The 21581-nt window shown below is 36.5% G+C and overlaps 3 protein-coding genes across 3 annotated transcripts; 1 reads left to right on the top strand and 2 right to left on the bottom strand.

Annotated features, from left to right (window-relative positions):
- Positions 1–63: 63 nt before the first annotated feature.
- LOC105276746 (tectonin beta-propeller repeat-containing protein) lies at positions 64–9030 on the bottom strand. The gene is made up of 25 exons (XM_011334624.2): positions 7807–9030; positions 7431–7685; positions 6975–7157; positions 6249–6401; positions 6073–6165; positions 5801–5981; positions 5466–5689; positions 5170–5373; positions 4864–5042; positions 4620–4752; positions 4292–4518; positions 4049–4183; positions 3818–3974; positions 3564–3726; positions 3392–3495; positions 3159–3301; positions 2687–3035; positions 2447–2597; positions 2095–2294; positions 1714–1923; positions 1539–1640; positions 1216–1351; positions 900–1091; positions 667–824; positions 64–336 (listed from the first exon to the last, which is right to left on the bottom strand). Exons 2-25 carry the CDS (start codon positions 7653–7655, stop codon positions 286–288), a joined length of 4053 nt encoding a protein of 1350 aa, XP_011332926.1. The 5' UTR covers positions 7656–7685; positions 7807–9030; the 3' UTR covers positions 64–285.
- A 640-nt stretch (positions 9031–9670) lies between these two features.
- LOC105276739 (exocyst complex component 2) lies at positions 9671–14789 on the top strand. Its single transcript, XM_011334615.3, has 11 exons — positions 9671–10439; positions 11094–11394; positions 11476–11671; positions 11770–12271; positions 12532–12830; positions 12941–13125; positions 13199–13313; positions 13399–13677; positions 13776–14102; positions 14175–14359; positions 14458–14789. The coding sequence occupies exons 1-11, from the start codon at positions 10331–10333 to the stop codon at positions 14642–14644; spliced, it is 2685 nt and encodes an 894-aa protein (XP_011332917.1). The 5' UTR covers positions 9671–10330; the 3' UTR covers positions 14645–14789.
- A 44-nt stretch (positions 14790–14833) lies between these two features.
- On the bottom strand, positions 14834–21240 carry LOC105276734 (putative phosphoenolpyruvate synthase). Its single transcript, XM_011334601.3, has 19 exons — positions 21091–21240; positions 20669–20826; positions 20350–20488; positions 20063–20243; positions 19877–19987; positions 19565–19789; positions 19165–19289; positions 18950–19078; positions 18576–18790; positions 18358–18503; positions 18016–18282; positions 17764–17914; positions 17090–17629; positions 16718–17020; positions 16119–16508; positions 15710–16035; positions 15545–15629; positions 15179–15479; positions 14834–15060 (listed from the first exon to the last, which is right to left on the bottom strand). The coding sequence occupies exons 1-19, from the start codon at positions 21203–21205 to the stop codon at positions 15002–15004; spliced, it is 3966 nt and encodes a 1321-aa protein (XP_011332903.1). The 5' UTR covers positions 21206–21240; the 3' UTR covers positions 14834–15001.
- Positions 21241–21581: the final 341 nt, after the last annotated feature.

The following is a 21581-nucleotide window of genomic DNA, read 5'->3' as shown; positions in this document are numbered from 1 at the left end:
TATTTTAAATGACATTATGTGCATGTGCTCATAATTGTATATATTAAGCAAGTTATTTTTCAATTTCTTAAGCAAGCAATAAGCAAGCATTTCGATTTCTTTGATTACATTTTTATGGAAAAAAAGTTTTCAATATAATGTTAATCAATTCAGCTTATATAATATAATATATGGCTAAAGATTGGCAATTTTATTGGTATAGATCGCATAAATGCGTCTGTTATATTATATCTTACAAAGTAATCACAAAATTTACGTTAATATAACCAATTCTCGCAGTATGGATTATTTGGTTTTATTTACAAGTCCTCCAAGACTTATATTTTGCCAGTTTGCCTGTTAAAAATAAATCAAAATTTTACTTCTTCATATTATATGTAGTTTCTGAATATCAGAGGTAATTATCGTTTCACATTTCTGGTAATCTCTAAACAATTGAATATGTAATGTTCTCTCAAAAAATTATATAATCGTGCATATTTTAAATAAGATAAACAATATTATTCTCTTTTCGATATTAATTGCAATCGGGAAAAATATTTAATTATATATTTGTAGTTACTACTTATTAAATGATATAGTGTTTTATATCATTCAATTTCGTTATATTGCAATGAATCTATTCTTTATGTCTGAAAATGAGTCTTCAACTTTTGCTTTACTTACTCCTATACCGGTTACCCATCCGGTTCCAGCTGGATTTTCGCGAGTAATACCAATTCTTCGGCAAATGATGCCAGCTCCCGAAATGGCCCAGACTTGGCCTTGTTCTCGCGAAACGGACACATGTCGAAATCCTTGTTTAGCATTTATTACTGACATGTCTGGAAACATCGACATTTGATTTAATTTAAAAAAATGATGACATAATTAATTCATGATATAAAAAAGTATAATACCTATATGAATAGGATCGTTTGGCATAGTAGGTAACGTTTGCCAGTGAGTTCCTTCGGGGAAAACATTCGATTGTATCTCGCGACGCACTGATAATCTACCCATCGTATCTAAAGTCCATACCACATCGTGCCCCACCGAAATTTGCTTTAACTGAGCTCCCGAAGGTGGTTCGACATTCTGCCATTGTACACCTAAATTATTGACAGAATATATACCTAACGAGTTCCATTTACTATAAAATTGTTGAAATAAGTTATTAAAATTAGCTGTTATATACACACGATTTTGCAAAAACATTTAATAAAAATTTCATACCAGTTGGTTTTGTGGCGCTGATACCTAATCTCCAACAGGAGGAACCATTTTTCCCAACAGCCCAAACTTGTCCACACGGACCGCATGATATACCAATTAAAGGTTGATCGCTTGGTATGTGCTCCCATGATACTCCCTATATAAACATAACATATAAAATATATTATATAATATTATCTTTGAAAAGTATTACTCTATATTTTAACGATTTTCATTAAATGATTAAAAATTTATTTTAAAGTTAACATCTGATATTAGATAAGTAAAAATCTAATATTATAATATTTTATCACATAAGTACAAGAATATTTAAATAATCGTACCATTGGGCAAGATTCCGAAACTCCACGTCTGAATAGAGCCTCACCGTTTGCAGCAATTGCCCAGACATAAATAGGAGCATCTGTGCCAGGCTTTCCAGTCGCCTAATTAAGAATTAAAAATATTTGAAACGTCTTTTTTCCGAAAGCTTTGAAGATGAAGTAATGATAGACATACATATAAAGAAACATCGACAAGTTTGGTATTTCCCAATTCTTGCCAGGGGCCGCTGGTCGTCAATTGGCATCTTCTGAACCATCGTCTTCTTCGAACATAGTCGGTAAATTGTTTTTTACCGTGATATTGTGACGGGAAATCGGTAGCATATTGCCAACCGTCTCTGTCAACACCACCGGGTGTATGAAAGTCGACGATCCAGTCCGATACCTTCAGATACAAGTATTTTAGTCGAGCTCAAACATCAGGAAGAAAATAACAAATTGTTTTTATCTCTTCGAATCATCTCTTTCTAGCGAACAAGAACTTAGTGAGTCGTATAGAGAGCAGAATGGTCAGTTTTCCCATTTTTTTAAATGTACGAGCTTCTTTTACACTCACCCAATGCCAGTGCATTGACAACAACTTCGTATGCTCTCGCGTACATTTGTGTCGCCCAGTTGCATCGCTCCACATGTAACGATCAGTTGGAAGACCATGCGCGGTATAACCAGTTACTGGATTCCAACGTTGATTCTCGTACACGTAATAATTGTGAGTATCCACCATTGTATTTATTCCAGTATTGCTAGTTCCCAGGCCTAACGTAATCATTTTTCTCATTAACGTTTAATTCATTCAGTCAGATTATTCGATCAAATTATTAATTATATTATTAAAATATTATCAAGAGATCGAGGTTGAAATATTCATTGCGGTTGTGTCTTTGTTATAAAATTCGGAAAAAATATACCTTTGAGAAAAGCACCTCCCCAACCACTCGTATAGACCCATGCAGTGTAATCGTAGCCAATGCCCCAGGTAACGCCCACAGAAGATGTCTCAACTTTTTTTAAATGTCCGCCAATTTGTCGCCAAAACATGGTGCTGGGCTCGATAATTACCTGCGCGCGAGAGAAGAATGAAATCTCCATTAAATATGACGTTAGTGAGCAAGTAATAAGGCGTTGTCGAAATAAAATATTTTACTTACGGATGTAGATTTATAAGTGATACTGCTTAAAGTCAGCAATCCCTTTATACGTAAGTGAGTGATACTTTGTGAGGGTATTCGGTGGCTATAAAAAGTATACTCGCTACCGTTTATAAAAATTCTATAACCATGCTCTTCGCAGACGATATAGAGCGTGAAGTCACAGCCTGCCTTTAATGGACTACGTCCGCTTCTCTCCTCGTCTCCCCACTGACCATTCTGATATGTGTTTCGCACAATGATGTTTTCTTTGAATCTTGGATTGAAATGCAAAGCTATGTCATGACTGTCTGTTACAGTCTTTTGCTTCACAAACGTTGTAGTATAACAGACAAGATTAAAAAACAACCTGAAAAAAGTTCCAAGTGTGCAACAAACAGTGTGCATGAAACTATCTCACAGATTAATCTTCATCTAAAAAAGCTAACATAAATCTTTAACACTATTAATAAGTTTGTCTGTCCAAGTTTACCTGTCAGCGTCATCATGAACGCATACGGTAATTTTTAGCGTGCTACCACATGCAAAGCCATTTTGTAATATGCTCTCGAATGGTAGCTCTTTGCCAGCAACGTCCATTTCTTGTACATATCCGTCTTCGGATAATTGACATTCCTATGTATAATAAATAACAAATGATGCTCTTTCTTGATTGACACTTTTATTTTTTTTTTATTATATAGCACAAATATTTCTCTGCTTTACCTCTGCGATTGCTGGATCGAATACGTAAATATCACCTAGTGCAGTTGTGGTCCAAATGGAATTTGGACCAGGCTTACCATACACGTTATACATCTGGCAAGATACTAAAAGGAAACATATCTTCTTCGTATATAGCTCCCTATTGTCTCGCGTTATCGAGCACGATCCTTACCTGAAGTTAAATGCGCCAACCAGTCTTCCATTTCCGTATCGCTCGCAAACTGTAATCTAAGTACCTTCGAACGATTTAATTTAGGTGTATAAATCGCTATTCTTGGGTTACCGGGCTCGCTACAGCATACGACGCATGTGATTTCCGAAACTGGAAACTGTATCTGCAATATTATTTAAATAAACATTATGTCGTAATGTACAAACATTTAGAATTACGTGTAGAATAAATTTGGAAATTTCGCTTCAACGTACTATGCTTGTTACACCGTCTGCATTCAAAATGATTAAGGTGCCAGAATCCAATGAACCAGTATCACTGCTTATCCATTCCAGTTCAATCTTGCAATCTTCATACATGTTGCCATTTTTTATTTTACATTTAGCATCGCCAGTCTTTACCCAAGATGATCTATAATACAGTTTGTTAAATAGAAAGCAATATTTCTTATCATGCGTATGTAATCGTAGTTATCTTCTCCTTACTTTTCGACAGCTTTTTCGTATTCTATTGAAGAATCGAATGGCATTTTCTTTAATCTCGCTCTTAGTTCCTCTAAAATATATATCCTCCATGACTCTCCAATTTCCCCTTGTGTCGTACCATTGCCATCTGCAATCCTATTCGATTAACAGTAATTAAGGATTTATAAGGTTTATCATCAACTCCTAAATTATTAAACGTATTTGTATTTGTAAGATCTCTAGGAATAGAATCATTGATCTTACCACTTTGGTGGATTCGTTGGATCAACGAAGCACGCCCCAGCTTCGACTTTGTACCATGACACGTCGCACTCCGCCCAATATATTATCCCTGCGCTGTCATCTTCACCGTACACCCCGGAATCTCCAGTTAAATCTGGATCAAATATACTACCGTCCGTTTCCGGATGTGCTTCAACGCCCACCATCGAACCAACAGAGTGGACAGGGCTCCAAGCGGCAGGATTAATCTATCACAATGTATCGTTCATTATCATTGTTTATATATTTTTTATATTGTATGTAGTAATACGTTAATCAGCACTTTAATTAATTTTGAAGTCATTTTAACCTTAACGGTACTGCCCATTCCTTTTCCCGAGACAACTATGGATTCTCCGCTTTTTGCTAAAGATTCATTAGATATAGTTATATTAGCAACACTAGCTTCGTTCAGATCACCCGTGTCTACGGAACTTGCAGATCTATAGTACAGAAAAATTAGATTTCTTTTTTTATTTGAGAAACTCTCTATCATAACTATTTAGAATCAGGTTCCCCCCTAAGCACAAGTCATTGAAGATGATCGCTTTTACCTCTTTCTCTCTTCATTTAGATATATATCTTGGAACGATGTTTGTTGATTATTTTTGACGGGTATGCCATCACCGGTACGTTGCCACAATTTTAAAGATGTAGGCGTTGGCGCTGAACGCGATTGTTCCTCCCATTCTCTGATTAATGTTGTACCTTCGCTCGTGCTATGAGGACGATTCTATAAAGATATGCCAGATATATGTATTACTCTACAAAGATACAATAAAAATGTTCAGATTTAATTAAATGCATTGTCAAATTTTATTATCCTACGTGATAAATAATATAAAAGATTATGCCTTTACCAAGGAACTCCAGCTCTGATGACGTGGTTGTTGCGGCGTGCCGCAGACGCTGTGCCTGTTGCTGGATGACAAACTGGCATTGCTACTCGCTCGACTCAGTTGGAGCGGCGCGTTTATTAATTTCCATCTTTTCCCCGTTAACTCGGAGCGTGTGATACCAGTACGATAATATAAACAGCGATCGTCGTAGCCAATAGCCCAAACCTTTATCAAACATGACGACGAAAAATATATGATAAGTATACAACAAAATTTTCTTTGCTACGTAAAATAAGAATTAATTAATATTAAATTACTTGATCATTTGGAGCAACCGACACCAATGTCATTTTGCTTAGCATTTCGACCCAACCGGTACCAGTAGCCAATTGCTCACAAACACCGCTTATCTCGCCCTGGACACCCTTCCGAAACCACACTCCACCGTCGTGCGTAACGGCCCATACAGCGTCAGTACCTACGCTAACTTGCACCAATCTTAAATCCTTTTGCGGCGGTTCCACTTCTGACCAATCCTCGCCTTTAACATGTATATGATAATTAATATTACCGTTATTTACCGTTACACTGATAAATAAATATATATTTTTAATGTTGTTATGACATCTTATATTTGCATGTGCTTACGTACCCATTGGATTGTCCCTCGTTACACCAGTACGGACGAGCGCTTTGCCTGTCATAAGCACTGCCCAAACAAGACCAGTTACTCCAACACTGATCTGACAAACTTCGTAACCGTTTGTCAACTTAATAGAGCTCCATCTCTGTCCTTCGGGGCAAGTTGTGCTCGTCCCAACGCGAAACATCACCTAAATAATAATGCACAATAATTTGCTGTCCAAAATAATACAATTAAGAAAAATATTAGTGTAGAAAATCCTCCAAAATTAAAAGTTATACCCTTCCGTGAGCGGTCACCGCCCAAACTATTAAACTTCCGGAGCTATCTCCAGGCATTTGATTTCCACCCACAGCTACATCGATAAAAGGTTCCTAAAAGCGTGATACATTATTTAGTTAAATCACGTAAAAAGGAACGTGGAAGTCACGTACGACATCATAGCGTTTCCCATCACCTTAGTTGGATCCTTATGAAGAGGTGCGATAGCACACCACGAATTCATAGCGCTGTATCTTCGATAACGGACCCATTTGCGCCTTCTTACGCAGGATTTCCATTGCTTTTTTGTAGTATATGTAGCTGGGAAATCAATTGCGTATGTCCAGCCCTATCAAAACATCAGATTCTCTGTGATCATAAGATTTTCTTTGGTCAACTGGCAACAGATGGGCAACTGATAACAAATCTATACATAAATGAAATGTTGTGAAGAACATAATACTCATAAAAAGCGTGAAAATATAGTAATCATAAATATTATAATAGTTATATCATAAAATATATGAGATTCATGCATTGTTATATGTACACGTTGTATATTAAATGTTATTCTATTTATAGTTGAACGATATGATGCATAACCGTAAAGAAAGAAATAATATGTTTTTAATTTAAATATTTCTTCACAGATATAATAGAGTAAAATAAAGCATTTTTGTACAAAAAATAATATTAGATTTTGTTACACATGAAATAATGTTACGATCTTGAAATTGCATTAAATTTTATTACATTAAAGCAGCTAAAATTGTATTCTACCATTTCGAAAATAAAACTTGATAGTAGCACATTTATTTGTTTATAATGCAGATTAAGCACATAAAATAGTAGAGTAAAAACAAGGTAAAAAGCATAATTTGTACAATGTACAAACAAATGATATTAAAAAATATATATTTACATCGTGATCTAATGGTTGACCATCTAGCGTTGTTTCTATTTGCCAATCACCTTCCCATTGCCATGCCATCGATGGCAATTTTACTTTGTCTCTGCTTCGATCAACTGTACCATCTTGATTTGAAAAATTGTATCTGTCAGTCGGGAGCAATCTTCCAGAAAATCCTTCTAAAGGCAGCCATCGCTAAAATTAATTAATAATTTGAGCTTTATAATCAACAAATATTTATTAATTATAAAACGCTGATATGAGTTCTTTGTGTATAAAACTATGCTAAAATCATTTAGTACATGTTATAGTATTACAATGCCAAAATTACGACTGAGAGATTATAGTTTGAATTGTTTTGTTCTTCAAATAGACTTCCTTATTTATTGCAATTTCCTTTATATAACATATTTAGAGTACATGTAATTGTCCTCATCTAATGTCAAATAATGCATCTTAGACACATACCTCATTTTCGTAAGTCTCTTCCTTGATTCTAATTGGTATGTCTAAGCCGTGAACGTGAACATAAACTTGTCTGTCACCACCAATAGCCCACATAAAGTGTGGCACTGCCGACAGCTGTTTAAATTCAAGTCCCAGGTACATAAACTCACGCCACATATTCCCAGATGTCGACAATCCAAATACGCGCCCCTCATTGTTTATGGCGTATAGATGCGAACTTGGCATATTAAATTCAATATAGCTTCATAAATGAATCTGTAAACAACAATTCTGTCAGGTACATGCTTCCTTAAGCTACAATCTATACAATAAAATAGTTTTTATCGATACGCCCAATAATGTTGCATGCAGATTTCATCTCATAAGAGATACATACCAATCTTCTCTGCTTGACTATTACTTAACTATTACTTTAAAACGTTTTATCAATCTTTACATTGGATAAAGGTGCAGCTTTATCATGTGTGTGTATATTGACATTTAATAAGACATTAATCACTCCACGAAACCTCGATTATCTCTTCCTAGCAGTATTTTCTCGTTGAATTTGTATATTATACATATACACTCCAATTTTTTTTGCTGTATTAATAAATTCTATATAATTGGAAATAGCGAAATATTATTATCTAAAAGATCTACAATAAATACATATGTAGATCAGCACTAGACATGTCAGAAATAGACTACTCGAATTGACAGCCAGCATCTGGTAAATGTCAAAAGAAGACTGGACTACGCGAGAGCAAAAGAAAAGAAACTCTCGGGCAAAGATGACACGCGACAGCTGCGATAGTAACGCCATCGCACTTTATGCGTAAACAAACGGAAGTTTAGGATGGTATTCTAGTGGGCGTTTTCCAGCTAGAGAACACGCTAAATTTAATAAAAATTCAAACGCAAAACTTTGTATCAAGAATTAATACAAAGTTTAAATTTTGCCAAAAAAGAAATCCGCACGAATTTTCGGTCAGCCCAATAGGTTACACAGTTTACATAGTTTACATGAAAAGAGTCCGTGTAATTATATGAACAATACGCAAACAATTCATGTAGACATAATAATTTTGAAATCTAGCACCCTACTTAAAAGTCTTGCAATTCGGTCAAATCTACAGTCAGCTTCAGTACAACCAAATGCAGTATCGATCGATAATGCCAAGTTCTTCGCTTATTTCTGGCCTTCACCAGATCCCATATAGCTGACAGTTTCACAATCAGTCTTTAAAAGTATCTCGTCGATGTTGGACGTATCAAGACCGGAGTTTGACTTCTTTTCTGTCTCTTTCCCTCTCTCCCTTTCTCCATTTCTTTCTTTCTCTATCTCAAAATGTGACAAATCGTAAATGATGCTTCTGTTTGCTTACATTCATGTATTACGTGTATACTGCACGGCTATCGTGGTTTATTTCCAAGCTTTGACTATATACCTATGGACTGCTAATGGGCAGCCATTGTGCGATCCAAGATCTCAGCGCCACCAGGTACCAACGGCCAAACCAAGAACTAATAATCATATATTTCGTGAACATTGTTTTAAGAATATAATATTCACATTCTCTTATACTACAATATAAAACAAAATATTCATGGTCATTGTATTAATATGAATTTTTAAATGCTTTTTGAACAGTAAAATTGTTACACTTTTCATGTTAAATTGCAAAATAACTTCAAATTCTTTTCTTACTTACAATAAAGTATTAGGTACATGAGAATGTGGTACAATAAAGTATACTTGAAAAAAAAAAATTAAGAAAATAAAAACGTAATCTTAAGAGACTAGAAATCAGTTTTATTATACACTAGCATCCCCCGTCGCGCGGGCTTCGCTCGCGATATTATGTGTAGAATTAAATAAAAACACATTTTACCCCTTCTCACCCGTTAGGGGTGGAATTTCGGAAAACCCACCCTTAGTGAGCACCTACGTACTAGTAGGAATATACCCTTAAAATTTCAAGTCGATAGATGCAGTGGTTCGGGCTGCACGTTGATGAGTCAGTGAGTGGTAGTTGGCTTATATATATATAGATTACACTTACTGCCCTTTGAACAAAATTAGTTTTGTAAAATCTTTACGGACATATTTTACATGTAAGTTACGTGTCAATTCTTTGCCAAACCAATATAACTTTATTTTTAAATAAAACTCTATTATTGTTTTTATCATTTTATGTTTGTGATTTTCTAATAAATCATTATCTAATACGTGCGCGTCAAAATTGGTAAAAAGATTTTGGACATTTATATTTCTTATTACGTGCAAAGTCATTCTTTGAAATGCGTGTTTTATTTTCTATTCTATAAATATTAAATATTTTTTCTGTAGTGCTCGTTATTGTATGAGGTATGACCTCAATGATTAATCGACGTCCGTTCGTAAGTAAGTAAGGAGAAACCTTCCAGATTCAAGGATCCGTGCATCATCAACCATCGGAATTGCGGACCGATAATCGCAGAGAATTTAAGGAACCAAGTGTGAATTCTTTATTTCGAGACGATTTTTGTATTCCTGTTTTGGCTTTGTATCGTGTGATTGTACATGATTTGATACAACAATAACGAACCATTTTGTTTTCCCTTAGAATTTGTCACTTATAACACCTCACGTGCGTCATGAAACCACAGAACAAATGCTTCGGTCAAAGGTATATGTACGACTATTAGTTCTTGGCTTGGCCGTTGGGACGTGGGTGCGCTGAGATCTTGGATCGCGTCTTTTACATTACCTAAGTGGCAACGTTAGCAGTCCATAGGTATGTAGTCAAAGTTTCCAAGTGTCAAGTGTGCGGGTATTTGAAATACTAACCTGTCCGATAATTCATGATAATCCTCGTGTCAGTGCGGTTTAAGATCGACGACGTCGATAAATGCTTTTATAATTTAGAACACGTAAAATGGGTCCTCCACCCGTAGTTACCGGGATATCACCCAAGGAAGGCCCACCGGGCACTCGGGTGATAGTGCGGGGTGAATTTTTAGGAGTCAAAGCTCAAGATCTCATAGGTTAGTACCACTTGTCAAGCTAACTTCTATGAAAAATACAATGCATTATCACAAAGATCTCCAGAATTTGAATTAACGATAGAACGATCAACTGTGTTATTCAAAAAATTTATTTATGTAATCTGGTGTCTTGCCAACTTGCGTAAATTGAAATAAATTTTTTTCTACATTTTTTTGAGAGATATTTTCCTGCCTGCAGTTATTGACTTTAAAGCTACAAGCTACAAGAGTTACAAAGAGTTGAAAAAGAATGTTTTGTGCGATAGATTTATAATTTATCACGATTATCTATGATCTAAACTGTTATTGATCTTTTTATTCTATTATTAATTACAAAAAGCATTTATAAATATATATATATATATATAAATATATGTTTTACTATTAATATTTCAAAAATTTAATAACATGGCAGTAAGAAATTAATATTAATTTAAGATTTATGAGCTGACCAGAAAGTCCATGTAGATTTTTTTAGCAAAATTCAAACGCAAAAAACGCAAAAGGTAAAACTTCATATTAAGAATTAATAAATTTTGTTTAAAAAATCTGCATGGATTTTCTAGTCAATCCAATACATATACGATATAACTTGTAATATAATATAATATAATATATATTTAATATAATATTTATTACATAACTATTTTGCAGGATTGACAATATGTGGGTGCGATTGTCTACTTTCGGCCGAATGGAAATCGTCGAACAAAATAATAGCAAGATCGGGACCTTGCAAGGGTCGTGGCGACATAATAGTGACGACACGGAGTGGAGGACAAGGAACCTCGACAGTACAGTTTCGTGGTTATCACGAGACCATAGGCCCCATGAAGGAGTCGGCGGTATGGGTAGAGGAAGCTCCTATGGAGAGTTTGGGTTGGGGTAGAAGAGCTCTGTCACCTACAAACTATCAACAGGAAGATCCTTTGGGGCTTAGCGTAGAAGGGAACGAGTAAATATTCAAGTTGTAACCTGCTAATAAGCTTCAGCAACCATATTTCACAATAATCGAACTCATGTTTTCATCTGAAAGTAAAAAATTTCCCGAGGATGAGTTGATCGACCTTTTCGGAGATGGGAGCGGCGATCTCACAAGCGAGAAGTTTCATCCAGGATGGTTTTTATTGCAACACCATCATGCCACAACTTTAGAAGACTTGAAAGCCGGTTTGGCTTATCTGAGAAGGAAAGTCAATTCGCAAAAGGAAGGACAGCTATCATTTCTAAAGGCGAGTAAAAATAAATATTAAATATTCATGTCAATAAATGTTTTTGGGAATTTTGTTGTATGTTGCAATTTATATAATCAAGATTGAACATGAAATAGGCTAATGTGGGAGCAGTAATGGAGCAACTTGATACAATAATGTCGTTGAAAGATCAGTTCGAAGCAGACATGAAAAGTTATGGAAACGATCCTACGGAAAAATTGGAGGGAGCTATTAAGCAGTCTATGTCGGAAGCTAATAAGTTATTCGACGATGTACTAGCAAGAAGAGACAGAGCTGATGCCACTCGTAACGCGCTAGCTGTTATGCAACGTTACAAATTTCTCTTTTGTATGCCGATAAATATCGAGAAAAACATAAAGCGCGGCAATTATGATCTCGTGATTAACGATTATGCCAGAGTCAAAAATTTGTTCAAGAATACAGAAGTGGAAGTTTTTAGGAAAGTGCTGGAGGAAATCGAAAACAGAATTGCACATTTTAAAGTACTGTTACAGAAAAAATTAGAGGAGATGCCGTTTAGCTTGGAGGAGCGTAAAAAGATCATCAGAAATCTTGTCAATCTCGATGCCGAAGGTGATCCAGCATGGGATGCAATAGGTATATTCAGAGTAGATATATTAGGTTGATTGGAAAATCCGTTTGAATTTTGCTAAACAATCCGAAACATTTTATTGAGTACGACTCGCAAAAAATGTATGATACCTAGCACTTAGATCTAATTCGAGCGGTTGGTAAAGTCTTAAAATATTAATATTGTTATTATTATATTCTACGTGTGATTACGCTTACGCATAAATTACATAATATTTATTTATCATTCTTTAGAACAAAAAATAACATAAAGCTGTTTATTTCAGTTTCACACGCCAATTATTTAGAAAAAAGTGTTTTCAATGCTGTACGTGAACATTTGGATATAAGTAAAGTTAATTGTGAGGATGCCAATAAAATTTATGCCAAGAATACATCGATAAATATGAAGTATTTACGCTCGCAGAAGAACGATGGAAATAATATACCGTCGCAAATCTCGTGCGTTGAAGCAATTTGTGATATCGTGGTCGAACAATTGCCAGATTTGTGGAGATTAGGACAGAGTTATTTTACAGGACAGTTACACGTGGCAGTAGATACGGAAAAGCAAAGTCACTTTAAAGTATGTATATTAATATCTAAATCTGTTACTTATAATGGTATAAAAGGAAATTATATTACTTGATTCCAATTTAATATTTCTGTTTTGAGATATGTTATTGTTCATTGTAGAGCTTAGTTTTGTCGAGCATGCAACACGCTATGGAGGCCATGAAAAACACATGCAGTCATGATGTAGAAGCAACTTGGCTCTTACATATCTTACGTTGCGTTAGACAAATGTACGCATCTCTGATACATCTGGATTTACCTAGCGAAGCTCTCGATATTTTCGGATCGTTTATATTGGAGTTAAGGTATGGAGTTATAATTCAAAGTATTGAGACTAGATTCTTCGTTACGCATACCTTAAGACTTTGTGTAATATAGGATACAGTGTTTGGTTGCTCTCTTCAAACAAGGAGCGGACGATATAGCAGCTCTGAGCCGAAAGGAGACATGGCAGATAGAGTACTTAAACGAGAATGGTGGTGTGACCAAACTGGTACATAAAACTTGAAATTTCAGTAAATTCATCATTGCAAATTTATTACATTGTAAGATATATATAATCCTTTTGTGCCAAACAGCCATATCTCTTTGAGGAAATAGTCTTGGAAATATCGAAGCACGCACGCGAAACGGTAGTTGCTTGCGGTCCAAGAGAAGGACCCTTATTCAATGATCCAACGCATCATAATCTCTATCATAGTACCATCAAGACATTATTCACATCATTCACGCGATGTCTACAACAATTGGCATTTAGTGGTTGCGAAGAAGCCATGGACAATGACGAGACATCGGTCTCACAATTGGTCGGTTCGCCCGCTGGCTATAAGAGTCAAACGGTTAAGCATCAAGGACCGGTAAGTAGCGGACTCGACGTACTACGATACATGCATTTACAAAAATGTGGATATCTATTTTTTCATGTACTATAAAACATCTGTAAATTTCTTACCAGACGTGGGAGCAATGTCTCTTAATCTCGTTAAGTAATATACGATACACGCTAAATATCGTTTTACCAAGAATCGGAGACATTCTGAAAGCTCAAGGCTATCCGGAGCTGTCCAGCGCAGTCGGATGGAACTCCGATTGGACGCAATTGGAGACGTTGGATAGTGCGGTCCTGGACGCGTATCTGGAACGCCGTTGCGACCCGCTAGTTGGCACGATCGAGCCCAGCATGTATCTGGGCGGTTTGGAGTGGGACTTTGATTCTGAGCCAACTCACCTGAAGCCGTATGCCCAAGAGATATTAGCGAATCTGATCGCGGTGCACGCAGAGGTAACAAAGTCATCGTCAAGTAAAGAGATTCAGGATGTAACTCGTGCACTTACAATATATTTTTCTCTCTAGGTGCGTCGAGTCGCGCCAGCGTTATTACAGCGGATTCTGTCGCACATAATAGAGACTATAGCGGAGGAACTCGCACGACTGATGTCATGCGTAACGCAGTTTCGTCCGGCTGGGATTATTCAAGCCCGAACGGACATAATACTCTTGAGAAACGCCCTACAGGCCTATAGCACGAGTAGAGCCAGGTAAAAATAAATTCTATATCAAGAATGAGAAATATTTTATTTGACAAAAACCTGGAGATTGAATCTAATCAAAGTATAAATGCCGATCTCGCAAATAGGAGTTTCTTCGAAGAGGCCCTAGACGCGATACCTCAGCCTGTGAACAAGGAAGATCGCTCACGGATAGACGCTCTTCTGTCGAAAGTCACGACATGCATGCGACTGCAATTGTCGTGTCTGGCCAGTGACAGCACGGGAAATATTCGTTATCTGACGGCGGACCCCGAGCGTGTTACCACTGTATAATATATAATGACCAAAGTATCGTAACAAAATAACACAGATATGCTGTAACTATTATTCACACACATACACACAATGTTCATCATACAATAGACTTACGCAAAATAGATTTGGGACTCGATGAAAATAAAATAAATCTGTAATAATAGATTTGGGACTTGGGTCGATGTCTGTTGTAAGATAAGTTTTCTAATTTGTACTTTATTTTTTATGGATATTTGTATGAATTATAGAAATAATTCTCAAGATGATACTTCTCTCTTTGGGATAAGTAAAATCAAAGAGCTTTGTACTATTGCTGAGGTATACTTGATGCAACCGGGATGCAATAACCATGATTTGTTTTACATCGTTGATCGATTAGGCTTTCTCAATCAACTGCAATACACCGACGTCTGCAGCTAACAACACAGTGTCCCCTAAAACAGAAAAGACATCGCATTATCGCAAATTGAAATTGATGAGAATAAAAAGAGATTACAAATCATACAGCTTATCTTATACAGTGCGAGATGCTAGAAGTATGGTTCGAATTACCCGTTTGAAAAGCTTGTGTCGCGGCTTTAGCATTGACGATACAAGGCAGGCCGTATTCCCTTGCAACAACGGCGCCGTGGCTTATAATACCGCCCAATTCAGTCACGATTCCTCCCAATAAGGGAAAGTATGGGCTCCAACCGATATCGGTGCAATGCGTGATTAGAATGTCACCGTGCTGTATGCAGTTTGCATCGGCTAAATTCGTTATTACGCACGCTCTACCCAGCACAGAACCTCCGCAAACCGAAGTACCTTCGACCTTGGTGGATCCTTCGTTGGCTTGAACGTCCAATGTCTTCTATAAAATAAAAAGTACACGTCGTAAATTGAAGAATATGATAAAAAAATATTGCAGTAACAAACCTGTATTGGTACAGGCATGCCCATATTGAATTCCGCGTACTCGTGTGTCGCTACTTGCTGATGGATCTTCTTTCTACGTAACGCTCTGTGAGATTTAAAAAATGTAAACGAGATTTTAAATACGTATTACAATAAACATAACGAAGAAGTACTTTTCAGACTCACTTTCGTATGAGCAACGGATTGTGATTGTTCAAGATTTGCCCGATCTCATAATGCGTCAAGAAGAATATGAGATTTTCATCGGGTATGTAACCGTCCGCAACCATTAATGATCCAAGCCGTTTGTAAGCTAGTCTTAATATGTGTATCGTATGAGTTATAATACTTTTTGTCTTTTCTCTATACGTGACGGCTTTTCGACAACGAGGTATCAATTTTCGTAAAAGCCACTTGGTCGACGGTGATATAGGCGTCCTCAGGGACGCTATGGTTGTCTCTACGTTAAGCGGTTTGCTTACATAAGTCTCCTGGAGGGATACCGCTAGTGCCTGAAAATAATACAATATGCAAATTATTAAAATATTTCTTACGTTCTCTACGTTGTTTTATACATATTTTGAGTAGCTCATACTTGAATTGTACTAATGATACTATCGGGTTTCAATCCCCAAGGTTCCGCATAAAAATCAAGTTCTTGAATGCATCTGTGACCATGCACTTCGAAGAAGGTCTGCAATTTTTCCGCAGCAGCAGGACAGTTCAATTTTAACCAATCCGCTGCTTCCGCGGGTTTGACTTTGCTAAATTCTTCTGCCTTGCCGCTCTTCCTGATGCACGCTGCTATTTTGCCGAGAGCTATTGGTACTTCAGTGCTAATAACATTGGTGCAGGAGCTCAATAGAACAGCGATGTCCGCGTGATGATCGGATGTAAATTCATCGCTTCCCTTCGTTAAAAGTGACATTGCTGTCATTTGATAAGTGACGCTTACGAGAGATGTCAAGTTATGATACCTTCCTATCTGAAATATGTAAATTCCGTTTTTAATTTTTTTAATATCTTTATTATTTAATTTTTGTTATTTTACCATTTAATTTTAATTTTTTGATATCTTTAGCATTTTAACACTGGCATAGTTGTATCATTCATTCCATAGTTCAAAGAACTAAATTTATAATAAAAAGATGGTCATTTTAATTTGAAGATATAAGGAAACTTGTTCTGACTTACTTGGAAAATTTCTTTATATTTTTGATTTATAGCATTATATAAATTACGAGGTGTATCAAATTCATCAGCGTTCAGAGTGTACTCTTTAAATAAATCGGTCACTGCTTTTATCACCATGTCATTCTTCCACGCCGTTCTAAGAGTATCGAATAACAGGTATACCCTCCGCCACTTGCTTACGGTACCGAATTTTTTTATCGCCATTTCGTGTACCTCGGGCGTCGTTACTACACGCCCGCAAATAGCTATATCTATCATTCTATTCGCCATCGTGACTTCAGTATCGGCATCTCGCAAAGTTGACTGAAATATTTACCGATTCACTTATCCATCCTTATAGGTGCAACAATGAATGCAAATCTGAGTACTTACGTCAGAGTAGTTTATCGCGCATCTCATGCCGACCGTGACGAGATAATGGTTATCGTGCACGTCGAATTTCGAACCCATCGACAAATTCAGTATGTTTATGATAGTAGAGATGGTCAAAGGCGTAACAGGCTGAGGGAGAACTTCCTCGACGTTGGCAAAGCTCATGAGATCAACGTCGCATGGCACACCGCTATCTAACTCGTGCATCAGCTCAAAATCTGTCCACGCATTTATAGTTGTAATGGGCCGGGCTTGCAGCAGGAAGATCGCGTCACCGACCACCGCCCATTCAACATCCCGAGCAGATCCGAAAATCGATTCCAGGCACAATCCTATTTTAGCTAGTCGCAGTGCAGTCTCGTCAGATATCGAAATTCTGCTGGTTTCTTGTTCACTTGTATTGCTGGTAACCACACCATCGCCGCTCATCGATACTTTCTGTCCTTTATTTCCCAGCACTGAAGTGCCCATGGTCAGAGTGTTGTCCCACTTTCTGTGAACTGTCAAAGTATCAGGCTCGACCGTCCCTGATACAACCGTCTATAAAAAGAAATAATACACAAAATAATTCATATCATTGATTTATAGCATTATATAAATCATAATTGAAGATCTGAGATACACGTAATGAAGAATTATACTGCAACGACATTTCCCATATCTATTGGCCGTACCTCTCCCAAACCGTAATTTGATGTGATAAGAATGCTGGATGGATCTCCAGTCATGGGGTGTCTGGTAAACATGACTCCGGCTGCATCCGCATCGACCATTCGCTGAATGCACACGCCCATAGACGCTTTTATGGGTAATCCATTTTGTCGTCTACATAATTATCGTCAGATAAAATTCGTTGTACTAAATATAATGTTATTAGCAAATACGTTAATCGAGGCAAGCACAGAAAATAGGGAAGAGTAAATTACCTATATTGAACACTTTGATATGAGAATAGGCTTGCCCAGCATTTAGCAACACTCTTGATAACGTCATCTGCGTCGCTCACGCCCAGGAACGTCGAGTTTTGACCGGCGGCCGAAGTGTCTTCACTATCTTCTCCAACAGCGCTAGACCTTACGGCATATAGTACGCGTATACTATTTTTATTTATGGATTCCAATTTGTCCAGATCCTCTAGTATCGCTTTTCTAATCTCTCCCTCGACAGGTGTCTCCTGAATAATATCTACCGCCCTAAAAAAGAAACAGAAATTGACTCATTTTCACCTGCAGTGCACTTCCAGGTGCACTTTCAAGAATTAGACGTACTTTTGACAATAAGTTTTAAGATCTTCCTTCTTTTTGCAGCAGCTAATATCTACTATGTCGGCGATTAATTCTTCTAATTGTTTGTAATGCCGCAACTGTCGCTCTAAAGCGAGACGTGTCACACAGAAGCCCTGAGGTACTATAAACTACAACAAATGTAAAATTAATGTCATGATAACTTCCTGAATTTTAAGTAACGGTATATCATAAATACGTACATCATCATCATCAGCGACGGATGTCAAAACCGCAAGGGAATATCCTTTTCCTCCAACGACGCTTTCATTTTGACACTGTTTATCATCGAAGAGCAGGGTGTACTTATCTTTTTGCGCGAATGTATCAGGTCGCGTCAAATACTGAATTCTCGGGACCGGAAACTTGGCCTGCTTCGACCAAGTGTACGGACAACACATAATCATCAGCCCAACACCTACAGATTTCCATAGATAACTTTTATATAAATTTGGATATTACAGATAATGAGAAGTGTAATCAAATATAAATAACTGAGATAGTAAGTTTGAAAATTAGAAAATTGTTTGATATAAGTCTTCTTTTACTTATTGTGAGATTAAAATCACCGACGTACCCCTACTGTCGTTTAATTCCACACGCAAATTGCGAGTTGTATTCGTCCAACACCACGGCTGGCCATTGTAGCAAACCGTTGCGTCGCCCACTGTATAGTTGATAAGAGCGTTATACTGCTTTCCAGCCGCTAAAATAATAATAAATTAGATTATAAGGTACAAGTAGAATATGTAATACTTATGTCGCAACCATACAATATTACAAGTTAAAAACCTTTAAATGCAATTTTGTAATTCATGAGAACAGTATCTCCTTCTTCAAAATCGTTCAGTTTTAGATCGGTCCAATCAATTGTAGATACTTTCCCTCTGTTGTCCTTAATATGACCATATTGCATGCTGCAACGAATTTCGTTCAATACTAATAATTTGTTTTCTGAATTACATTATTTTTCTCAAAAAATATCCATTATTGTTTCATCAATATATCATATACGCTTCCCTATGTAATTATGATTTTTCTTCAAAGAGGTAAAATACGTTAACAAAATTACGATATAAAAAATGAAATAGTAGCATTTTCTATCAAAATCTTTGTTCATCTGGAGAATTTTACAAAAGAACAACGACGATATTTTATCATATTGTTAGAGTGTACATATTTATCAACTTACTATGAAAAACTATTTTTTGTCTTGCTCACACCAATATAATACATTGCTCCGTAAGTAGTCACCCCAAGGAAGCTAACAGTGCGATGGAATTGAGAGAATTCGTGTTTACCCCAACGTCGTTGACACAGTCCGCGTAAATAAAGTGCATTCGAATTTGAATCTTTGAACGTGATCTGCCCCATGATAGATCCCCATTGATCAAATCCATTGTAATTGATCAATTTGCTGCAATATAAACAAAGAAAGACTCGCATCACCGAAGATCAGAATGCTAGTCCATGTTAAGGTAACGTCACGTAAGCAATATTTTACATTTTGTGCATCCAATCTGGATTCCTCCATGGTTCATGTGCCAAAGCGTCCGCGTGCAAATGAGGACTCCAGTCGCTTGGCCACTCTAATGTTCGCGAATTTCCCATAAAACTGAAAAGGGCAAGATAAATCATTTGATTAGTCGCACGTTTTTGACATAACTTTCACATCCTTATATCTACTCACATGAAATTTAAACGGATATGTTCCACATTGTCATCGTTGGATACGTCTCCTCGACACTGATTCCGGAGGAGACCATTGTAAACGATTCTCCAACGCTGTCGCGGTTCTAACACCTCAATTTTCAAACCCGATGCTGACCATTTCTGTCCCGTAGTCTCTATTGTAATCGTATTAGGATAGTCTGCACATAATTCAAAATAAGCAGTCATAGCTCTCTTCCTTTATCAGGCACTGTACAATAATTGTTATGCATTACGTAATGGTAATGATAGTTAAATAAAACTCACCAGGTAACACGTAGATTCGACCGTTCGATAACGTCAGTTGCAATTCTAATTCTGCCATATGGTATCCCCGGTGATTCATCTTAACGAGTAATGAATTGCCTTTTTGATCAGCACCATAGAAAAATACGCTATCGCAACTCTAATATATCATACAAGTGAGCTTAGAAATTCGTTTTACACATGGTTTAATATTATTCATTATTTATTATTAATTATAAGATTCATTAATTGTTAGTAGTATTATTAATATTTAATATTATTCATTATATTATTCATGTATTCGTAATGAATTTAACATATGCATGACGCGCTTACTTACATTCTCATCAATAATAATTTTCGGATTATCCGCGCATGGTTTCAGAATAGTCTTTATTTTGGATATTATTTCATCGTTCCTGTCTTTAACTTTGTTCGTTTTCTTTTCCTTGGAGATGCACCAAAGAGCCCATCGTCGTTTTAAAATGAACTGTATATCTAAGGAAATATATCGATTTATTTATTAAATACAAATGCTTCCTTTGTTAAATCAATTATAACTACAATATTTCGAAAGAGATTAACAAGATAAGCCATTTTGTTATCATACTAATGCATAAGAAATATATTAATTATGATAAATATGTTAATGCGTTCGTGTAAAAATGAAAATACTTTACCTAATATAATACTAATGCATGAAAAATATATTAATTATGATAAATATGTTGATGCGTTTGTCTAAAGCTGGAAATACTTTACCTAAACCCAAATAATACGACAGCTGATCTCTTATGTACTTGTTGAACAAGCAAATGATCCAGATAGGAAGGATGATCGAAATCGCGATCTGGGTGGCGCACACAACATATTCCATCGTTTATTTTGAAACGTCGTTACACGGCTACCGTACTGTGTAATACAAGATCCACTTAGGAAATGCTAGAACCTGCAGATTCTCTTAGAAATATATATACACACACACGAATGTCACTATGCGAGGACAAACTAATTTGGACTGTCTCCCACTGTTATTACATCAGTGAATGACTAACTGAAAACAGCGACGTTATCGTGCGTTCGATTTAAAAGATCCAAGGCGTGTCTTATCGGACATCGCGGGTTCGAACGTAATCAAAATTTTTCAACAAGCTTGTCAGCTATGTGGCAATACTCAACGATTTCTGGAATGTTTTACTACAGATTTCTTTCCATTCTCCACATACCAAATATAATTTCGTATAGAACGATTA

This window comes from Ooceraea biroi, chromosome 6, assembly GCF_003672135.1.
Source record: "Ooceraea biroi isolate clonal line C1 chromosome 6, Obir_v5.4, whole genome shotgun sequence".
In the NCBI taxonomy this organism is placed as follows: domain Eukaryota; kingdom Metazoa; phylum Arthropoda; class Insecta; order Hymenoptera; family Formicidae; genus Ooceraea; species Ooceraea biroi.
The sequence above is the reverse complement of the archived record's forward strand: the minus strand, read 5'-3'. Positions and strand labels throughout refer to the sequence as shown.

What these genes read in the sequence shown, in the direction of transcription:
- LOC105276746 (XM_011334624.2), bottom strand. Translation starts at nt 7,655, where the DNA reads ATGCCAAGTTCGCATCTATACGCCATAAACAATGAGGGGCGCGTATTT. An exon ending in CGGTTGCTCCAAATGATCAA is followed by an intron (nt 5,374 to 5,465) that starts GTAATTTAATAT and finishes TGTTTGATAAAG; the next exon opens with GTTTGGGCTATTGGCTACGA. An exon ending in TGTCAATGCACTGGCATTGG is followed by an intron (nt 1,924 to 2,094) that starts GTGAGTGTAAAA and finishes TTGTATCTGAAG; the next exon opens with GTATCGGACTGGATCGTCGA.
- LOC105276739 (XM_011334615.3), top strand. Translation starts at nt 10,331, where the DNA reads ATGGGTCCTCCACCCGTAGTTACCGGGATATCACCCAAGGAAGGCCCA. An exon ending in CAAAGCTCAAGATCTCATAG is followed by an intron (nt 10,440 to 11,093) that starts GTTAGTACCACT and finishes ACTATTTTGCAG; the next exon opens with GATTGACAATATGTGGGTGC. An exon ending in GACAGCTATCATTTCTAAAG is followed by an intron (nt 11,672 to 11,769) that starts GCGAGTAAAAAT and finishes AACATGAAATAG; the next exon opens with GCTAATGTGGGAGCAGTAAT.
- LOC105276734 (XM_011334601.3), bottom strand. Translation starts at nt 21,205, where the DNA reads ATGGAATATGTTGTGTGCGCCACCCAGATCGCGATTTCGATCATCCTT. An exon ending in CATATCCGTTTAAATTTCAT is followed by an intron (nt 19,988 to 20,062) that starts GTGAGTAGATAT and finishes TGCCCTTTTCAG; the next exon opens with TTTTATGGGAAATTCGCGAA. An exon ending in TTACAAAATTGCATTTAAAG is followed by an intron (nt 19,079 to 19,164) that starts GTTTTTAACTTG and finishes TTATTATTTTAG; the next exon opens with CGGCTGGAAAGCAGTATAAC.